General features: G+C 37.9%; 1 protein-coding gene across 1 annotated transcript; it reads right to left on the bottom strand.

Moving 5' to 3' along the window:
- Nucleotides 1-9878: 9878 nt before the first annotated feature.
- LOC117663742 (T-cell surface antigen CD2-like) lies at nt 9879-22493 on the bottom strand. The gene is made up of 5 exons (XM_060686328.2): nt 22423-22493; nt 13847-14149; nt 12778-13029; nt 12170-12298; nt 9879-10479 (listed from the first exon to the last, which is right to left on the bottom strand). The coding sequence occupies exons 1-5, from the start codon at nt 22478-22480 to the stop codon at nt 10298-10300; spliced, it is 924 nt and encodes a 307-aa protein (XP_060542311.2). The 5' UTR covers nt 22481-22493; the 3' UTR covers nt 9879-10297.
- Nucleotides 22494-22736: the final 243 nt, after the last annotated feature.

The following is a 22736-nucleotide window of genomic DNA, read 5'->3' as shown; positions in this document are numbered from 1 at the left end:
TGTCCCCCTGATGAAATTTGCCTAATGCATCTATATAAGGTATAATACTTCTACAGATTACACCAAAAAATAGATGATGTATGTTTAGAAGGGAATATATTTCTATACATGGCTAGTAACTGCTTGATACAATGTAAAAAAAATGGATATCGCTTATATCTAAAAATGTGAAAAAACGTTTTCCACTAGATGGCAGCATTAATATTTTTTTGATTCTTAAAATAATCATTAACATCAGAGCTGATTTAGATATGTTGAAGCCTTAAGCTATGGGAATCACAGAGCCTCTATTTGGCAAGAGTTAACAATGAATAAAGTTGTATCATAAGTGAATTTGGAAAGCATGCTGCTGATATGCATTACAAACTCCTGATAGAGTGAGGAAGAGCCCTCTTTGAACAGATGGTATGAATGCACATAGAAGTAAAACATATCTTAACTATTGAGGAAATTTTAATTTGTGTTCATATCTGAATTTATAGTAAAACTGTAATAAATGAAGCAAAATCTGAAATTTTGAGATACTCCTTTTGATGTGAGGTTCTGAACCACAGTTTGTTTAATTTATGCCTAACTCCACTTTTCATTAACACTAAATTGACTTGTTTAAATACTAGTTCTTTGAAATCACAAAATTACATTGAACTAAGAAATTCATGTTGAGTTAGTTCATTAGAATATGTCAGGCAGGGAATGACAGCATTCAAAACAATTTGGAATATTGAAACACTGTTAGAGTAAGATTTTGGAATTACTTACAAAGAACACATAGCTTCTCATAAGAAATATACCTGTTTTGGTTTCTCAGAAACATAACAAAGATAAGCAATTTCATAATTTAAAAATCGACACTATGGAAAACTAAACATTTTATGAAGAGAAAGAAATACAAGCCTATAAAATGCAAACTGTTGTAACAATAAAAATACTGAAGGCAATTTTGAAGAATGGAATAAGAAATTAATAGCCATAATATCAACAATGTCAGTAATGATGTCTGCTTCAGATGTAGAACAAATTTTATTTGGAAAGATAGATATGGTATTGAAAGTAGGTTTACAACTGTCAGGCCAAGAGAATGACTTGGAAAGGGTTGTTTCATTGGATCTACAAAAGAAATCAACTGATGTCTTAAATTCAGTTTCATGATAAACTAAGAAATTGATCTGAACAATACTTTCCTGATGTACAAAATAAGCTTTTTAAAGCTTAAAGAACTATGTGCAATGCTACAAAGAAGAAATGAAGATAAATCAAATCCTATGACAATATTTGAATGAACGAAATATTAAGATTGTTAGAAGCAAAAGAAAGAAATACAAAATGTACTTATTTGATCAAGTTTAATACAAGCTATGTTGTTACTTCCAGCAATCCTTTATGGACTTTCTGTTAATACCAGGAGTGAGAAGATTGTGTTTTATGGACATAGTCCTAGATAAGGCAGGAATAAATAATTGCTTGTATGAAGTCTAAAGCTGTTTATACTTCTTTCGATAAAAGTTGGGAATCACTTTTTTATATATTTCCAACTCAATAAATCCATATCCAGACTGAGAAAGTCATTCAAATGCTCTGCATGTTTTTACAGCACATCCTTATGAAAACAGAAGGGAGTATGTGGTGGACAAGATATATACCCCCAATCAGTATTGGGTTTCACTTACCTTCGTTACTGGTTCTGAACAGGGAACGCATGCGTGTGCACGCTCTCTTCACTCGTGCACGGTGCTTCTGCGCATGCGCAGAGCGTCCGTAATGAGATTCGGGCGGGTGGGCAGAGCCTCCCACCGCCACCACTACTGGTTCATCCGAACTAGGGCAAACTGGTAGAATGCCACCACTGCCCCCAATATAAATTAGGAGATACCGGTAAAGTTAAATTACACCTTCCAGTATCTCCCCCTACTGGTCATGCTGGGAAATACACTTCAACAACATCTGTAATTTTTATTTTTTCTCAGCCTAATCTAGTTGGTTTAGATTTTGTTATTATTGTTGAGCTTGTACTTTAAGTTCCAATTAATTTATTTGACCTCTTCATCTGGATAGAAAATTCTTCATTGCCAGAAACACCACTTGCATTGCTAATAGTTCAAGTAGTCATTACAAGACATCTCAAAAACACCACTTGAAGAAGGCTGATTATACTGAAAGTTGATCATTTGTGTAGTGATTTTTAACTTTAAAAACTGTAACTTTAACGCAAAATGCTGGGCTATTGGCATATTAATAATATGTATCTGAACGATATGTTTGCTTGTACAAATGTTAGATATTTATAATGTACTAGAAAACCAGTCACATGAATTGCCTAGGCTTCTCGATCCCCAACATTTTTATTAGTTTAATCATTGTTTCTTTTAGAATAGAATAGAATAAAAGAGTTGGAAGGGACCTTGGAGGTTTTCTAGTCCAACCCTCTGCCCAGGCAGGAAACCCTACACCACTTCAGACAAATGGTTATCCAACATCTTCTTAAAATTTTTCAGTGTTGGGGCATTCACAACTTCTGCAGGCAAGTTAGTCCACTTATTAATTGTTCTAACTGTCAGGGAATTTCTCCTTAGTTCTAAATTGCTTCTCTCCTTGATTAGTTTCCACCCATTGCTTCCTGTTCTACCCTCAGGTGCTTTGAAGAATAGTTTGACTCCTTCTTCTTTGTGGCAACTCCTGAGGTATTGGAACACTGCTATCATGTCTTTCTCTTCATCAAAGTAGACATACCCAGTTCCTGCAACTGTTCTTCATTTTCCCTGAGAACACTTACGTATCAGGACCATATGCCTTTCTGAATCTTTCAAAGCATGTTAAAGCTAAATTCTAACCACATTCACATCTGCTAGCTTGCTGGAATTAGGCAGAAGACTACATAAAAAAATTAACGCTCCATACAGTATAAAGTCTGACATTCAGTCGGTGTCCTATCCTCTGAATAGGTTACTGTTCCCTTCAAAATAGATTTTTAAAAAATGCTACAATTTTCCAGAATATGTTGTACGCTTTTGTCTTACTATTTGCCTGAAATGCTGAGAAATTGATATGAGGGGAATATATTTCTATTTTATTCTACTTCTATATAGAACCAGAAAGACTAGTGAAGCCACTGAGACATACATGATTAGCCTATAGCAATCAGCCACTTCTAACAATTGTCCAAACTATAGCACTTTGTTGCTATGGCAGCAGTAGTGGGGGAATGTGACTGAGACTGATCTGGGATGTTTTTATTTTTATTTAGAAATGTGCAATTTTTCCCACAGTAAGAAGTAGCTCAGACAAAACAAGCAGATGTCAAATTGGAGTTCTGTTTCCTTTTTCTATTTGGCAGGCAACCAGAAGCTGCTACTTAGGTCTAAACTAAACTTTGGGGAGCAAGGAGAGGTTTTAATCAATGGATTGAATTTATGAGCTAGACAATGGGATGAAGTGAGATTTTTTACTAATGTGGAAAGTGGACTGCCATGAGATCTATCGAGCAAAGTGCTGCAGCATACTGTAAATGCTAATTTTGGCAGTTTCAAATGTGCTCCAGAAAGTAAAAAATAGATTGGATCTGTTCTCAGACTGTAGCTCCAGGTAAATTATACAGTAGATGTTTGAAGCAGCTTTTGAACTAGTGCAAAATCTTCAGGTGAAAGTACAATAGAGACGTAATAGGAAATCCTTGAACTACAAGATAGCCACTGAAAAATAAACTATTTGAGGTTAGATTTTTTTTCTTAATAGAGCCAATGCCAAATCGTGAATATATGACACCACATAAATTAATAGTGTTACCTCCTGCTGGTGTGTTGCTCATTTTTAAAATGATTTGAAAGGAGAAGCAACTTAATCAAGCTCTGAGCTAGTACATACTATTGGCTTTGCATCTCATTCCTATAATTTCAATATGTATATCCTATAGAAAGTTAGCACCAGTGGTGGGTTGCCCCCGGTTCGCACCAGTTCTATAGACCCGGTAGTAAAACCAGCACGAGGCTCCACCCACTGACCCCAATGTCATCAGAACACTTCTGCACATGTGCAGAAGAGCATGTGTGTGCGCAAGCAAAGTGCGCACATGCGCACATCCCTATTGCAAACCGGTAGTAAAGGCAGTGGTGGGATTCTGCCGGTTCTAAGGGGGTCGGCTAAACCCTTTGTTAAATTGCTGGCTCACCCCGCCCCTTGCCCCGCCCCTCCACACTACTATTTATTGCCAATAAATGGGGCGAGCGAGCCAGCAATTTAACAAACGGTTCGGTGTTTTTTTGTAATTTATTGGCCTCGCAGCACACCAAACCATTTTTTAAATTGCTGGTTCGCCCGCCCCTCACCCCGCCCCACCACTATTTATTGGCCAGGCAGTATACCGAACCGTTTGTTAAATTGCTGGCTCACCCGCCCCTCACCCTGCCCCGCCTCCCACCCATGCGGCGTCAGCCTACCCTAGCCCAGGGGTAGGCAATTGTGACTCTTTTACAACTCCTGCCTAGCCCATTCTGGAGAATTCTGGAGAATTCTGGGGGTTGAAATCCACAAGTCTTAAAGCTGCTAAGTTTGAAGACCTCTGTTTTATATATAATAAGCAGCCCCGGCTATTTCCCGAGAAATGTCTCCCTTCTTTCCTTCCTTCCTTCCCATTCCAGAAACCGAGAGGGCATTAATTTCCCTCTGGCTCTGACCAATTTAAAGCGGCTGCTTCCGAGTTGGCCCCTTTTACGTCGGCAGAGAGTTGTTGTTTTTTTCCCCTTTCCACACTGTCTTTCCCTTTAAGGCAGGAACGCTGTTACTAAGGCAGTGGGAGGAGCGGGCAAACTGAATCCCTCCGGCGGCAATAATGGGGGCGATCCTTGGGTTTCCCTGCGGCTCTCTCAGGGCGCGATGGCATTCCCTTGCCTGATAAGGGGCAATGCTGAGGGATGCTGAAGCGATGTCGGAGTTGGTTCCACCACGGAGGCAGGGAGAAAGTGGGGCTGGATTGATTGATCGAAGCGAAGCAGCAAATCTGCGGAGAGAGCCAGGCCTGCCAATCTGCGAGAAGCCAGAACTCGCGCTTGGGCCGCAGATTTTGAGCCAAGTTAGGCTGGCTCAGCCCCACCAATTGTGAGCTGCTGCCTCAGCGCAGAAAGAGGGGGCGATCCTGAAGTTGCACCACATCAAGGTAGATTCCAATCTAGATTGCGCTCTGAGTGTTGCGACTGAAGTTCCTCCAAAACTAGGGGAGATTCAGCCTTAGGAAGAGAGGAAAAGGCTCTGGGCGGAAAGCTGGGGGGGGCTTTGCTTTACCATCTTCTAAGGCTCTGGAGGATTTAAGTAACTTAACTGTGCTTGCTTACCAATACCAGAATTACAGAGTTGGAAGGGATCTTTGGAGGTTTCTAGTCCAGAGATCTCCAACTTGGCAACTTTCTCTGCCTGGGCCTGATGCTTCCTGAAAGGAAGGGGGTCTCTCCGAATGGGACCCCCTCCCCAAAAGGCTGGCCCCAAAGCCCTAGCCCTAGCTCTGAGCTCAGAGATCTTCAACCTTGGCAGCTTTAAGATTAAGATTGTGGACTTCAACTCCCAGAATTTTCCAGCCAGCATAGCTGGCTGGGGAATTCTGGGAGTTGAAGTCTTCCAGGTTTAAAGTTGCCAAGGTTGGAGATCTCTGGACTAGAAGATAATTCATGGCATAAATGATGACCGGTCAAAAGTGCGAGGACCTGTCAGAAATCACTTTTTTCAGCCCTCTGGGTAGTCTCTATGTGCATATGGACTACTCAGAGGGCTGAAAAAGTTATTTTTGACCTGTCCTCGCACTTTTGACCAGTCCTTGAACTTACGACTGTCCTCACATTTTACGTTTTGCGCCCTATCTTGTCACCGTGGTGAAGAGAAGTAGTGCTGAAATGACTGACATGGTTGTTAAGAATGCCGCAACAGGCATAAATGTAAGGATGGTCATAAGTGCAAGGACCGGTCAAAAGTGCGAGGATCAGTCAGAAATGACTTTTTTCAGCCCTCTGAGTAGTCCCTATGCACATAGCCATGCCCACCCAGTCACATGACCAGCTAGCCACACCCACCCAGTCATATGACCACCAAGCCACACCCCCAACTAAGCCACGCCCACAGAACCGGTTGTTAAAAAATTTGAATCCCACCACTGAGTAAAGGTAAGTAGAACTCACCCCTGGTTAGCACCCACTCCTCTCCTAGAAGAATGAAATACTTTGAGAAATATTTAAAAAGGCAGAATATTATATTTTCCCTAAAAGTGAAAGAGAAAACTTTAAGGAAACAGGAACTTAGAGCCACAGTTCCCTGCCCCCAACCAGATACTAAGCTGAAGCCAGCTTTTAGAAAAGCAGATTTGGTCATCCATTCAAGACATGAAATTTTGAACAAAGGCAGAATTAGGTAGAATGGTAGGGTCAGCCCTCACTCAAGATCCAAACCAGGAAAGCCTTAAGACACAATAGGAATGGCCCAACACTCTTTCAGACACAAGCCTCCTCATTACATCATCTCAGAGAGTCCAGGTTTCAATCAAACTTAATTCAGACAACCTAAAAAGTTAGCTATGATCCCTGCATAGCCCCCTGAGAGTCTGACAACCAACAGAATACATTTCTTGCACAGGAACAGGAAGCTCAAGGACAAGACCAAGAGAGGGTATGTATACCTCTGTCTCTCAAGTCCATGTGTTCAGCTGCCCAGGACCTCAAACCCATGTAGTCCTGTCCATCAATAAACCATCTTTCCAATCAGCCTCAATGTTTCCAGTGTCTTTCTCCCCACTTGGAACTGAAGCACATGTATATTTCTTCCAACAATCCCAAAGGTGCTTTTTCAAGAGGCAGCTGGACTTTCTTGTTTTTCTTTGAGTGTTTTTCCTTGCAGCTTAGCCACTTTCACCGAAAGATGACTAAACTCATTCGCAGGCAAATGCTTAGATCAAGAAGGAGCAAGTGAAACCATTCTTGCAAATGATTGGAAAGCAGAATCTATGAAGCACAGTAGGCAAGGGATGGGATTTTCTGAGATTTCCAAAGACTTTTCGAAATAGCTTTGCCATTATTTTGAGTATGGTATGTTTACTTTCAAAATATTAGGAAATTGCACCATTATTTTGGTTTGCATTGGGCTCTGGGAGCCACACAAGAAAATTTAGAGGCTGCCTTTGGCTTTGGTAAACTTGTAGTTTGTCCTATAGTAAATCTTTAATCCCATGAATGTTGACTAGGGTAATGTTTCTCAATTTTAGCAGTTTTTTAGGTGTCTGGACTTTTTGAGAGTTGAAGTCTACCCATTTTAAAATTGTTGAGATTGACAAATGCTGGACTATGCTGGGTTTCTGAATAAAGATGCACAGGGTTGAGTTAACTGTCATTTTTCCCTTCTCTCTTTCCACTCCCTCTTTGCCCCTTCCCCCAAATTCTTTGATATTACCATTTAAGGCTTGCTGGAAATTGGACAGAAGTTTGACAATAACTTCATTTCATTACTGGCATGCTTTACATTCCAGCATTCCATGTATTTATTTATTTATTTATTTTATTCAATTTGTATACCGCCCTTCTCCTAGTGGACTCAGGGCGGTGCACAGCCAGAACTAAAACACATAACAATACAAAATTTAAAATTATTAAAAGAATTATATACTTTGGCCCGAATTTAAAACAATTCGAATTAAAACCCATTAACAGATTAAAAGCTAAACAATTAAAAAACTAAAAAAAGGGGGTGGGGTTCACGCTAGCCCTGCTTGATGGAAAAGAAAAGTTTTCAGGACACGGCGAAAGACCCGGAGATCCGATATCCTTCTTATCTCCGGGGGCAAATCGTTCCAGACAGCGGGAGCTGCCACAGAGAAGGCCCTCCCCCTGGGGGTCGCCAGCCGACATTGCCTGGCTGACGGCACCCTGAGGAGTCCCTCTCTGTGGGCGTGTACTGGTCGGTAGGAGGCTATCGGCGGCAGAAGGCGGTCCCGCAAATACCCAGGTCCTATGCCATGGAGCGCTTTAAAGGTGGTAACCAACACCTTGAAGCGCACCCGGAAGACCACTGGAAGCCAATGCAGCTCACGCAGGAGAGGTGTCACATGGGAGCGACCCCTCGCTCCCATAATCCCCCGCGCGGCCGCATTCTGCACCAGTTGGAGCCTCCGGGTACTCCTCAACGGGAGCCCCATGTAGAGAGCATTGCAATAGTCCAGGCAGGAAGTATGTGATGGTGGTAGAAAAGAGACCACTGGCTTTTAAAATGCTGAGTGCACATTTTCTTCTTCTGTCTCTTGGCAAAGCTTTTCAAATACTGAGGCATCTCAATTAGGTCACATGTGGGAAAAACACTGAACCACAGGCCGCAAGGAAGTTCAATAGTTTCCTGTGAAAAATGTTGCTGAACGTTTGCAGCAAAGCTTTTGTTCTTTCTGACTAAGAAGCTCAGAGACTCAGAGTGAAAATGCTTCCTTTATCATCTTTCTGATAAACTGCTATTGTTTGTTTAATACTAGCTGCATGTTTAATTCTCTTTCAAATTATCAGCCTACTCCAAATGCTTTTCAAGTTGAAAAACAGGAATTGAATGTTTGAAATAAATATATTTTGCAATTGTCTTTTATTCCATACACTTCTTATTACTATTTGTTTTATTTTTATTCTGCTCTTTCTCAGATTCTAATTGAAGATGCTTTTGACTGAGTGTCCCTAGAAGACAAACTATGAATACAGAGAGTGAAATATGTAAATTGAGCAAAACTCACAATAAGAGCAAGAATACGAGCAAGAGCTTCCATTCCCACCATTAATTTCATGTACAGTGACATTTGCACAAGTGGCTTGTCTCCTGTATTCCATTCATCATGCTTCAGATCACAAGGTTCCCAGGGCCAAACATAGGATTCCCAAGGATTTCCTGATAAAGGGCTTGGTGATACCCCCCCAAGTTGATCAATAAACTCTTGGGAAAGGCAGAGATGGGGAGCACCCCTGCTGACTCTAGAAATGGCTTTCATCAACCACCATAACTGTGCTAAGCTATAGTTAAGTATACAAAGAGTAAGACTGACAGTGTATCTTGTACTTGTTTCTGTCTGCTTCCCCTCCTATGCAATTGCAAAGTGGCTGAAAGTCTGCACTTCTATTTTTCATTGACTATAGCTTCATGTAAAATATGAAACACAAACAGTGAATCTTGTTTATCTTTATTGGAAACAATCATCTTTTTTTATCTGAAGTTTGAATCTGGTTTGTTTGGTAATTATAACTAATCTTAAGTAGTTTTTAAGGTGTAGCTATAACTCTGATCTGGAGGTGAACTTTCAAATTTCTCCACATGACTACCCTGGAAATGGGACAATCATTTTATTTTTGTAATGAAAAAAAGCATTACAATTCTTTTTTTAAAAAAATATTCCCATTCCTACACAAACATCAATGTTCCTCCACACAGGTACAAATAAAATTGGAAGTCATTTTTCTTTATTTCTTTTCTTATTTCTCTCATTCCACTTGTCACTTTCCAACTTTTCTGTCTTTTTGATCCCCTACCATTTTTTTAATCTTCTGCTCTTATTTCCATTCAAATTTCTTCTTTTTATTGCTTTAAATGCCATTCTCTGTGTATGCAGTAGTGGGTTTCAAAACCTGTCGCTACCGGTTCACTCAAGGGCACGTGCACGTGATGCTTCTGTGCATGCACAGAAGCGTCTGGGCAAGTGGGAAAGCCTCCTGCTGCCCCCGCTACTGGTTTATCCAATCTGGGGCAAACCAGTAGCAACCCACTACTGTGTGTATGTATTACAAAAGTATAATGCAAAACTACAAAGATATAGTATAGGGCATATAAATATGGAACAATGTAAATTTGGACAAATTTTTTAAAAAATTTGAAATAGAACAAATATAGAATAAATTTCAAATTTCTTCTTTTTATTGCTTTAAATGAAATTTTCTGCATCTGTATTACACAAATATAGTGCAAAACTACAAAGATATAGTATAGGAAATATAAATATAGAACAATGTCATACAAGAAAATACTTACATTGCTTGAAAACAACAGCAGTCATACAATCGTTAAAACAGGCCAAAGCCTCTCTAATCATGAAGTCCTACATGGCTTTTTGTGTGGGAATAATAAGTTACTCTGAATCTTCTCATTTTCCAGTTTTCTAGTTGTTTCTAATCTATTTGCCAACAGCCACACTTTAAGCCTGCTCAGAGTTGGCTGGCTAACCAAGTTTACAGGCATTGCAATGCTAATATGGAAAGCAAAAGTATTTCCTCTGAGATAAGTATACAACACAAAGGCACTTAAGGTCTTTCTTTTATGCGTCAGGTGGTTTCGGATGAGGGCATGATTTGGAGGGAGCAACCTGTTGTTGCAGTTCAGAAGGAGGTAACCTGCTTTTTTGAGATTGTGGATTACAGCCAGAAGAAACAGGAATCTCAGGAAGTTTCCTTTGTTGCATGTGATTCTCAATCTGGATTTGCAGGGCATACTCTTCAGCTGCAATAAGGACAAACAAACAAAAACTCTGAGTAATACTGATTGACCTAACTGAAGAGCAGCAGTACAACATCAGCTCTGGGTGGCACAAATTTTATTCAGAATATCACAAGGGTAAAGTAGCATAGGATTATTGTCAAGTACTCAATTTCCATTACTAATTTAATTCTGGACAAAGGCAGACAGTCTCAGAAATGAAGAACTTGTCATATCAAAATTTCCAATCCAGCACCAAAGTCTAAATCATCCTTTCCCAAATTGGTAACATTACATGTCCTTACAATAGCCAGCATTGAAATGAAGAGCTGTAATCCAATATATTTGGGGACTATTGGTTGGGGAAATCTGCATTACGATGACTTTATTATCACTTGGCTGCCTTTTGTCTCTCATCATCCAGTCATCTCTACTTGATATCACATTGTTTTTTTTTAAAAAAACTTATTTCAGGACACAGTCTCAACAAGCCTTGGGTAAATCATCATCATCATCATCCACTTTAAAAAGTAAACATGGATCAGAAATAAAGAATATCAATTAATTGAAATATAGAAAAATAGATGTACTGTACAAAATTCTTAGGTTGCACAACTCTAGAAATAGTAAAATACAAAAAAGGCCATTCTCATAAAAAAAAAAATAAGCTAGATCCTAAATCCTACTGACAAAATATATGTAATTAAATCAGATATAATTAAGCAATATACAATATAAAAGGCAGGAAAATCTACTATCAAGACTAATCAGAAGCTACAGAGCCTAATCAGAGGATTGCTCCTATTCGTTAAAGTAAAACTAAAGAAATTGAGGAACAAGAAAGTCATTTGACATCCAAAGAATAAAATTACAAAATAATGGGACTAATTCTGAAAGACTCTCAACTTTGACTTCCCTGTTGGAGTAGTGGGGATTGCCAAAAGTACCCAAGGAAGCTGACTAAGTAGATTTTGTTGAGATGTTCCTGCTCAACGGTGAAGATAGGGAGAAGTACCATATTGCATTCCCCCAGAGACTGAAGAGATTTTCTAGGGATAGAAATTATCTACCCCTAATTAGAAACCAGGACAGGATTGTGAAGTTTATGAGAAACAAAAGGACATTATTAAAGTTTATTGTTTAATTTGGCAGGACAAATTTAAGCATAATCATTCTAACCCAAGTTTAATACTGTTTAAAGGTTAATTTAACAAAATCAAATCTAGTTTTTGTCTGCTCTTTGCTAATCTTTGGAATATGTCCCATGACGGAGCATTTAAGGTGAGGTTTTCCAAAAATCTATGCTTCGCAGAGAAAAAAGAAAAAAAAACATGTACCCACTCAGCACATTTTAATAATTTTCATTTTTAAAAATGAGGAAACAATTCGATTTGCAATCACAAATTACAAATTATTTTATTTAATTCAGCCTTGTAGAGATCAGGCTGAAAGGCAGAGGAAAAAAAATCACCCACTTTTATAAAAAATCAGGCTTTTTTGGACACATTAAGTAAAATGCTGTATTTTCTCTCTGTTTCCTTTCTTCCCTTCCTGCATGGGCCAGACCTGAACTTCAGTTTTCATTAAAATATATCGAGAAATTAATTTAGGGCATATATATTTCACAGTGACTAATAGATTTAGCATGCTTGATTATTAGAAAGAGAGAAGCTTGTTCAGTTTTAAATGGAAGGAATGCCAGGGAGGGAATTACCTTCCCTTTCACGTCTTTTTGCGTTCTTCCTTCTGATGCAGTAAATAATCAAAGCCAAAAAGATCATCAATGTGACTACACTTCCCATGATTATCAGGATGAGGAATATAGGTACTGAATCAGGTAAATCTGAAACACAGAAAAATTCATAAGAAAATATTGTATGTATGTAGTTATACAAATTCATGCATGCACATAGAGAAGGGAAAGCGAGCATATACAAAAGAGGAAAAAAAACAGTCTATTATTTTTTCCGCCTTCCTAACATGTTTAAAAAAAGGGAAAAAACACAAAGCTTTTATTCTTGGCTTCCTTAAAAATGGTTTCTTGAATATATCACAATTGGCATAAACGATCAACCCACAATTTCATTTAGCATTTATTCATGTAACTGATTTGCTCTGTCACAATTACAGGTACTGTATATATTTAGATAAGTTGAATATTTCACAATTGACTTAATTCATGTTAAAAATTACAAATTACCACTCAGTCTGAATTTACACATTAAGCCAGAAACTAAACAAACTGTATTACGGTTTATATATTTAATATTCCAGGCTATATAGTCTAGCATTCAGAAGTGTGTTACGAAGCTAAGTTAATACCTTCTCCTGGACACGTTATTTGTTTCTCGGTATGATTCTTCCCAGAATTAACATCAACCTCACATCTGAATTTTCCAGAAAGGACTTTTAATTGCAATGTCACCTTCCATGTTCCATTGTCATATACTGGTTGTACAAACATTTCTTTACTATCTTGAAACAATTTAAATTTGGGTTTTGGTTCCTCAGAAGATTTCACCTCACATGTCAATATTCTTTGGGAACAAAGCTCATCGAGTTTTAGTGGAAGCTCTGAAAGAAAAGAAATATGCTCTGCTAAATGATTTAAATACATCATTTTTTTAAAAAAAAAAACAATAATTGCGTAATAGAGGATTAAATCTTTATCTTTTCGACTACTATTTCCATGCAGAACCATGGTGGCTTAGAAGTATAAAAGGCAATATTTCAGGCTCTGTGTATGGCCAGGAGTTCGATCCTGACTGGTTCAAGGTTGTCTCAACCTTCCATCCTTCCAAGGTCGGTAAAATGAGGATCCTTTTGGATATTCGGATATTCTGCAGCAATATTATGCATTGTTTTAATTCTTTGTTTTGGATCGTATGCATGTAGTGGTGCTGACAGATCATTTTTAGCCCCAATTGTTGGCTCTCCAGATGTTGCTAAACTACAAAGCCTGGCATCTCTTTTTGCCAAACTGTCTGGTGCTTCTGGAAGTTGTTATTCAACAACATCTACAAGGCCACAGATTTCCTATCCCTGCTTTATTATGTTCCATATCTTTCCAGTCCCATACAACATCATCTAACATCAACATGAAACTGTTGATGTCAGTGTTGAATGTTTTCCAGTGGCAGACAGAATTTCTTGGCTCACTTCAATCTATTGGTATTTGTTAGAGACTTGGGAATCTAAGATGTTATTTTCTGAAGGTTATCTATCTTATTAATGCTGATCAATTTTTCAAAATTTATAATAAAGACCATATGGGAATATCACCCACAGAAATCCAACTATGGCCAATCCTACATGCCAATTTGAAGGACAAAGAAGTAAAAGAGAGGTGCTTGTAGGTTGATGAAGGGTAGACCGGTATTCAAAAACTCACCATCAACTTGCAACATAATTAATTCATTAAATAACTCCTGGCCATATTTATTATATGCTTTTACTGTGTAATTTCCGGCATCCATTTTCTTCAATCTATTTATTTTCAGAGTTCCATTAAGAAATAAGTGGTATTTATCTGGTTGTTTTGTTGACATAGTAATCTTATTAGCTGTACGATCTGCAATAAACATTGAGTCCTTAGTCCAGATTAAAATATGTGGTCTGGAACTGGGTCTGGGTCTGGGAAGAATAATTTGGTTTCCAATATAACTGTGAATCTTGACATTCTCGGACACAGAACCTACAAAAAAAAATGAACAATTTTTTTCCCTTAGATTATCAGTGGAAAAATATGTTCTTACTGCTTTTTAAAATTTATCAGTTTCCTACATATCTTATACAGGGTTTCATCTTCCAAAGAAATTAACATCAGTGTTAAACACATTGCCTTGATTTAAAGTAGTTTGCACATATAACAGTGGTAAGCCTAGAAAGTGTTTGCTGCCTACAGAAGCAATTATATTAAAATCAGTGCTGTTTTGTATTATTTGGGACAAGTTTCATAATGATCGGCATTCAGAAGAGCCTGTTATAACAGAATAACAGAATTGGAATGTATCTTGAAGGTCTTCTAGTCTACCCCCCTGCTCAAGCAAGAAACCCTACACCATTTCACACTGTTGTCTAATATCTTCTTCAAACCTCCAGTGTTGGAGCATCCACAACTTCTAAAGGCAAGTCACTCCATTGATTAATTGTTCTAGCTGTCAGGAAATTTCTCCTAAGTTCTAAGTTGCTTCTCTCTTTGGTTAGTTGCTTCATGTTCCTGTGTTGACATGCACAATAGAACTTTCAACCCTGAAGCTGGCCTAACTAAGGCCATTTTGAGACTTCAGTACTGACACACTGGAGAAGAGGGATAGGGAGGGGAGAATAGAGACAGTTGGGGTGTTGCAGTCAAAACAAAATACTTTCTCTTGGGAACCAAGGACATTCCCGCAGGTGCTTTGAAAGGAGGGGACTGGAGTCACCTAGCAACTGGACAGTATCCTGATTGGACCATATGACTGATTATTTTGAGAAAGTGACAAACTTTTAGTTTTAATTAGGTGAAAACCATGGGAATAATTAGAATCGGTTTTCACCAGCCTGTGCCAATATGCCATATCCAATGAACCTATTCTTTGAGGAAATGGCCTGCCTCAGAGTTTTGTTTGCTATGGGTCGTGTACTTGGAACCCTGACAAAAACTTTACTTTAAAAAAAATTAACTTATCCAAACCAACTTCCCTTTTACTCATGTATATATTGTTAAAGATAATACCTTGAATAAATAGTAACTATATAAATATACCCAAGTTGTTTTCTTTGGCAACTATACAGAAACAGTTTGATAATGTCTTTTTCAGAATGTTTCCTTTAACTTCCTAGCCTAGTCTATTGCTCTGAGATTTCTGATGGTTTCCATCCAAATATCAATCATATCTAACCCCAATTTTAATTGTTTGCCATACTAGCAGTCGTGGGATTCAGCCAGTTCATACTGGTTCAGGCAAACCAGTAGCTAACTTTCTGAACAGTTTGACGAAATCTCCTTCCTTTTCTTTTTCCCACCTTATGAACTTCATCCTGTCAGGAAGGCAGGAAGGAAGCATTCTGGTGTGCCTGTGTGTGTTGTTTCTAGCCTAATCCTTATCTTTATTATTGCCCTGCTTAAGTGTTTCAAAAACAGAATACAAGCTCAAATTCAAAGCCCAACAGAAGGCATAACACCTCAATACAAATTTTCACTCATCCAGCCCACAAACTGGAAGACATTTCTATGTTCTCCTCTGTGCTGATAATGCAGATGATTCAAAAACACCTATTGGCCTTAGAGGGGTATTGAGAACACTAACATGGTATTGCAAGGAAGACTAGTTAGTACTTAATTATCAGAAAAGCAAAATTTTGGCATTTGCCATAAGGCAAAGGCCCAAGAACCTTGGCCAAAAGATTGACCAGGTCTCCGGTTTCAAATACCTGGGGTAATCCTTCATTCTACCAACAGTAGGAAACCTCATGGGAACTATGTTGTGGAAAATGCACAGAGGTGCTCATCTGCCATCCTTGAATTTCAAGACAAGAGGAGGCCACAATTTACCTGCAACATTCAAACTATTCAAAACTGAGCCAATAGCACAACTTCTTAATGGTGCCCAGTTGAGTCCCATTTCCTATTCTACATCATTAGAACTTGTTAAATCCAAGTTTTTTAATATTGGGCCTTTAAGTCCAAAAATGTGTATCTGATAACACCCTGAAACTGGGTGTTATCATATACATATTTTTATACAATAGGCCTCTTGAAAATGGAGGCTAGAATATAGGTGATTGACTCAAACTATTTTTTCCCCTTAACTTTGCTCCATTAACTAGTTTAATTCATGTGAAAAAAGGCAATGGCAACTAAAATCTCATCTTTGACTTTTTCTCCAGGTTGTCTACTCAGCATGAATATGATCAGCCCAAAGCACTCATTAAACAGCCTGTAGTAGCTACAGAGCAATAATTGGACCTAGCCATGCCCTAATCTTTATTGCCAGTGAATCCAACAGGTATTCTGTCTTTCTTATGACATATTTAATTACTATTGAAATATCTAACTATTGGAGGGCATATACTCTGGCACAACATTATGCAAACATAGCTTATTGTGAAGGCTGAAAATGGTGAATTCCCTGCCCAGAAAGACAAACACTCCTGGGCAGTGGTGGAATTCAATTTTTTTTACTACCTGTTCTGTGGATGTGGCTTGGTGGGTGTGGTGTAGCTTGGTGGGAGTGGCTTGGTGTGCATGGCAGGAGAAGGATACAGCAAAATCCCCATTCCCTCCCCTCTCCTGGGGAAAGGATACTACAAAATCCCCATTCCCACCCCACTCTAGGGCCAGCCAGAGATGGTATTTGCCGGTTCTCCAAACTACTCAAAATTTCCACTTCCAGTTCTCCATAACCTGTCAGAACCTTCTGAATAGCACCCCTGCTCCTGGAATTCTGGACACAGAGAACACGACCTTATGAGATGATAAAGAGATGCTACCGAAGGAATAGTCAAACAAGAGGCAGCATAGCTCATAACTGGATACTGATCAGGGCAAAAGGTTCAGAAGAGATCCTCACTAGTTTCTCAGGCTATAAAGGAGACAGAGGTGGGATTGTACTTTCAGACTTGCAAAATTTTGTCAGTGTAGCTTTATAATAAACTAGAATTAGGTCATCTGGTTATCATCCCTAACTGGTTTATCCATATGGCCAATACATGTACATGTACTTGCCGTAATAAACAAAAAGTGATGGGAAAGTATACATAAGACCTTTACTTTTTCAAAGGCCCTGAAGAAATGTTTCTGGGAATCCCAAAGTGATTCAGATTGATCAAGTGGCTTGTTTGATGGTGTTCATAGCCTTAGGGAATGGGAGAAGTTTTAAATTGTGGTATTTTTATTGCTGTATGTACCTGGAGTCATAATGTGTGAGTTGGATAACCACATAAATTTGTTTAATAAATAAATAAATAAATATATGCTATAGAAAACTGGACTTTTTGTAAATGTTTTGCTCCATGTGGATTTGAGTTATTTCCATGCATACATTATTTTATTTGGCTAAAGCAATTTCTGTGGGAAGAATTATGTTGAAAAACTAGAATACAGGTAGTCACAACAAGAATTGAGCCCACAATTTCAACCATATGACGTAACAGTTATAAAGTGGGTCACCAAGTGACCAGATATTATTTTATGACTTTTTTGTGGCTGTGATCAAGCAAACACGGTGATCGCAAAGCAAATGTCACAGCTGATAACTGAATGCCACAGTTGTTAAGCAAATCTATTTTTCGCTATGGGGAGGGATTTTGCCAGAAACTGGAAATAAACATCAGTTTCTGCCAAAAAAGCCAAAAATTGCAGTCATGTGATCACAGGGTGCTGCAAATAATTGTAAATGCAGCTGTTAACAAGCATTTTAAATGTAGTCATGTGATCATGGCAGGACCCCAGACATTAGAATTTTGACTGTGGGGATAAGCAGCTTTTTGGATATCTGCTGTAACTTTCAACAGTTGCTAAGCAACCTGTCATAAGCACAGACTACCTGTATAATCATAGCCATTTCACAAAGCCCCAAAAATCATTACAAATGCTTTGAGGAATGTAAAAATAGGCCTTTTTTAGCTTTGCATTCCATTTCTCCCAAATGCTCAGATTGCCATTTAGTTGACTACTCATCCAATTTAATAAAATCCTTTTCATAACTACTTTTGTTTTTTATAATCATGAATATTTTAGTATTGTCTACAAACTGCTTACCCTTAACTTTTATGAACAAATTAAAAATACTGGTCTAAACATAGGTCCTTGAAGGAGTCTATTTCTTTTTTCTCTTCTGCCTATTCTCAGCTATGAGCTTTCATTTAAATTGTGAGTCTGCAATTAGATTAAGAGGAGAAGGAAAAGGAGAAGCTAATAACATATGCATTCCCTTCCGTCCAAATTGTGATAAACCTAATGAAACATAAAGATAATTAGACCTATAGGGATATGTTTATGACAATAGAATAGAATAGAATAGAATAGAATAGAATAGAATAGAATAGAATAGAATAGAATAGAATAGAATAGAATAGAATAGAATAGAATAGAATAGAATAGAATAATAACTTAATTGTCACTTTGAATATACACTAATCGGCATGCATTAAAATGAAATTTCGTAGCGTACAGCTCTCAAAGGGTCACCACCTCCAATATACACTACATAAAAATGACAAAATAAATAAATAAATAAATAAATAAACAAACAAACAAACAAACAAATGCAAAATTATGTATATATCCACAAATAATATATGACACAGAGAAACAACACAGTCTAGTTCGGATGTATACATGTACTGTACATGGCGAGTTTAACAGACAGATGGCATAGGGGACAAAGCTGTTACAGAATCAGTAGTCCTGCTAGAAATACTTCAAAACCTCCTCCCAGAATGTGATTGTGATGGTGCTACTTATTATCATATATGGTGGACTTGTAAAAAAGTTAAAGCATTTTGGATCAAAATATGGTGGATTATCCAAAATATTCTTAAAAAGAAGATAAAGTTTACTCCACAGTTGTTTTTGTTGGGTATAATCACAGATTGTACGGTTATAGAGACTAAATTGATCTTAAATTTAATAATTGCAGCTAGACTTTTGGTGGCACAATATTGGAAGAAGGAAGATCTGCCTACTATTGAAGAAAGGACATTAAAAGTAGCGAATTTAGCAAAAATGGCGAAAATTTCAGCTTATTTGAAAGATCATTTACAAGAAAGATATATATCGGAATGGAGAAGATGGATTGATTATATTCAAAACAAATATTGGACTAAAAAGTATCAAATAGCTTATGAATGAATAGAAAAATTAAGAGTATTCATATTTAGTTAAGTAAAAGGGGGGTTAAAGTGTGAAGGGGGGATAGGAATCCATAGATAGTTAGCTTAGTTTAGTATATGATTGTTAATTGTTATACCCTGTATTTTGCTCTGGGAAGTCCTGGGGAGGGGGTTGGGGGAGTAAGGAAGGGAGGGGGGATGAGGAAATATTTGTAAAAAAAAAATTTTTAAACTCTTTAATAAAAACAATTGTGAAAAAAAAAACCCTCCTCCCAGAGGGGAGCAACAGAAATGGACCGTAAAGTGTGTGCATGGGGTCTCTAACAATGCTTTGAGCAGATAGCACTTACAAGCAGTATCCTGAATGACAGGAAGCGAGCTTCCTATAATCTTCTCGGCTGTCCTTACCAGTCTCTGTATATACTTTCTATCTGAGGCACCGCTGCCACCAAACCAAACAGTGATGCAATATGTTAAAATGTTCTCAATTGTGCCTCTGTAAAAAGTGGCCAGGACAAAAGGAGAAAGATGTGCTCACCTCATCCGATGCAAATGCTGGTTTGTACCCTTCACTAAGGATGATATGTGGAGAGACCAGTTCAGATTGTACTGATTACTAACCTGTACAGCTGCATCCTTGATTATAAGTGGAATATGATGCTGGCTCTTTCTAAAATCTATAATACCTCCTTTGTTTTATTAACATTTAATAGGAGACAGCTGGTTCGGATCAGAGTGATGAAGAAACATCATTCCTGGACGCACGCCTCTGAAGGCGTGATAAACGTTTGCAGCAGCTTAGGAGGCGTGCTAGGGATTAGAATTGAGTCACTGGACCACACCCCAGAGACTATATAATAGAGGGTGGTGGTCAAGGATCCTTGTGACGAACAAAGCAAACCTTGGATAGTCACTAAAGCCTCGTCCGGAACTGCTGAGAGAAAGATTTAAAGTGTCGGACATTTGGACTCTTGAGTATTTATCTTTCTGTTTTACTGTGAAAATAAAGTCACTTGGCAGACGGTGTGTCTATTGCTGCCAAGTGGGAGATAAGACCTGGGTGCGTTCCAAAGTGTTTCCTTAACCCTCGGCTGGCTGTGTTTGTGTGTGTGTGGGTACGGGGACAGATCAAAGCATAATATTAAAAAGGTTTCTTCTTTCCCAGGTTAATAAGTTTGTTGCCCAGAGATTTAAGGTAGCTTATTTATTTATTTAGAGTATGGCGATGGCACAATTAGTCAAGAGATTACAATGTTAGTACCTAATAGTTAGGACCCAAATTGTTGGGGACAAGATGCTGACTCTGTAAACTGCTCAGAGAGGGCTGTGAAGTACTGTGAATTGGTATATAAGTCTAAGTGCTATTTGTCTGCCAAAGAGTTAAGATAGCTTTTCTCAGCCTACTGCCAATCAGATGCACTGGATTTTCAATCCATTAATATCCTATTTTAAATTCTAAAGCATCTGAAAGGTATCACATTTGGGAAGAAGTTCTTTAAAGTTAAAGCAAAGTCTGTACTGTTTTTCATTAGAAGGAGGAAAACGCTCCTAATTTGTCTATGGAGATTTTCAGTCATGCAGGTCATGGTTGTCCCAAAGGTGCTTTTTCAAGCGGCAACTAGACTTTCTGGTTTTCAAGGGTGAAGGGACACAGGGCAGAAAACATCCTACAGAAATCACAGGTCCACAACACAGTCCTTTCAGCAAGTCTAAGAAGGCTCCATACCCATTTGCATTACTCAGGTGACCCTGAGGACACAGACAAACTTCCAAGTGGCCTCAACGACTCTCCAAAAGAATGCAAATGACCAACTGTCTGCATGAAATATAAATCCTTCCATTCTCCAGCAACCAAGTCAGAACTGAAGAAGCTTCTTGGATGAGAAGCGAAACATCTTCAAAGAAAAACAAGAAAGTCCTGTTCCCTTTTGAAAAAGCACCTTTGGGACTCCTAATTTGTTTTGTTGATAAAATTCTGAATGGCAGTTATATTTTTCATTGCACTGCTTAAGGGTAGTCAGAAAGGTTATCACTAAACATTTCACATTCAACATTTTCTCAAGCATTCTTCCCAACTTCAATAGTTCATTATAGTAATGTTCCCATAGATAAACGTAATCTGTTTTTGGTTCAATCCTATTTATCTTTGGGACTGTTAGCAACAGGTAGAAAATACCTACCCAGTATAGGCCAGTTGGGAGGGAGCATTATGGGTATATATAACCAAAAGATTAGGAGGAAAAGGGCTTCACATTCAGGAACAGCTTGCTCCGGTGGTCAAAATAACACATACCTTTCTAATATTTAGGAAAACTATAAAAAGTACATTTCAGAGCTTTTGTTATAGAAAAATCCACTTAATTTGACAGTAAAGATGGTAAATAAATGGATTCTATTTTATTTCAAATGGGGTTCAGTATGGTATTTTATATTTTATGTATATAGCTTAATGTGCATATAGTTTAATATTTTCCAAATAATAAAATCCTAAATGAAAAGAGTGTCAATTGAAATTTTGATAGAAGTGTTCTGTTTTTATTGCCTATTACAAATATAATTTTTAAGAAAGCAATTCGGCTGATTCTAAACTATTTCAGGTTTGTTATTTTTCAGTATTTGCATTACAATACTATTTTTCTCTGATAACCTTTTTGTAAATGTATTAAACTGCTGGGTGTTCTCAAGTATTCACAATATTGCATCCTATGTTCCATAACTTCTAGAATGTCCATAGCTGACTTTCATAAACATCAATAAACTTGTACAAAACCTAAACTCTACTAAATCCTAGGAGACTCGTTTCCAATCTTAATAGTTGTAAGTCTAAATAAGCGATTAAGATTAAGACTTGGACTAGGAGGACCCAGGTTTTAGTCCACTCTCAGTTGCAGCAACTAAATGGGAGATTTTGGACCAATCTTTTTCTCTAAGTCCAATGTCTCAAAGACTAGCCTAAGGACATTCACTAACGTTTCACTGACACCTTCAAATCCAACATCTTAGCCCCTGAATACCCTCCTTTCACTTTCAAAAATTTTATTTTAATAAATACTAAACTGTAATAACGTTGTTACTACAGTGAAAACATTTGCAATAAGAGTTCTTCACATTTGCAAAGAAATTCAAAGAATGTTGCATTTTTAAACTCACCTTCCAAGCTGAACAAGATCATTAGGAATTTAATTAGGAATGGGTTGCCCAAATTCATGTTCAAGGCTGTATTTATCTAGAGAGACAAGGAACTATATGACACAGCTTATAGTATCTGACACATGTACATCACATTGTTCGTTTTTTCTTCCTCTTCCTCCTTCCCTCCCTCCCATCACCCATGCCATTTGCACTTCAGCTTTTCTTTCTCTAGAAATGAAAATAGCAGAGTCAGTTATAATGGCTATCAGTATCTTTATAAACAGATATTGAAAAAATATACAACTGGAGTTTTTTTCCTTTCCTTCCAAAAT

Source organism: Pantherophis guttatus, chromosome 5, assembly GCF_059756535.1.
Source record: "Pantherophis guttatus breed Tessera chromosome 5, ASM5975653v1, whole genome shotgun sequence".
Classification (NCBI taxonomy): domain Eukaryota; kingdom Metazoa; phylum Chordata; class Lepidosauria; order Squamata; family Colubridae; genus Pantherophis; species Pantherophis guttatus.
The sequence above is the reverse complement of the archived record's forward strand: the minus strand, read 5'-3'. Positions and strand labels throughout refer to the sequence as shown.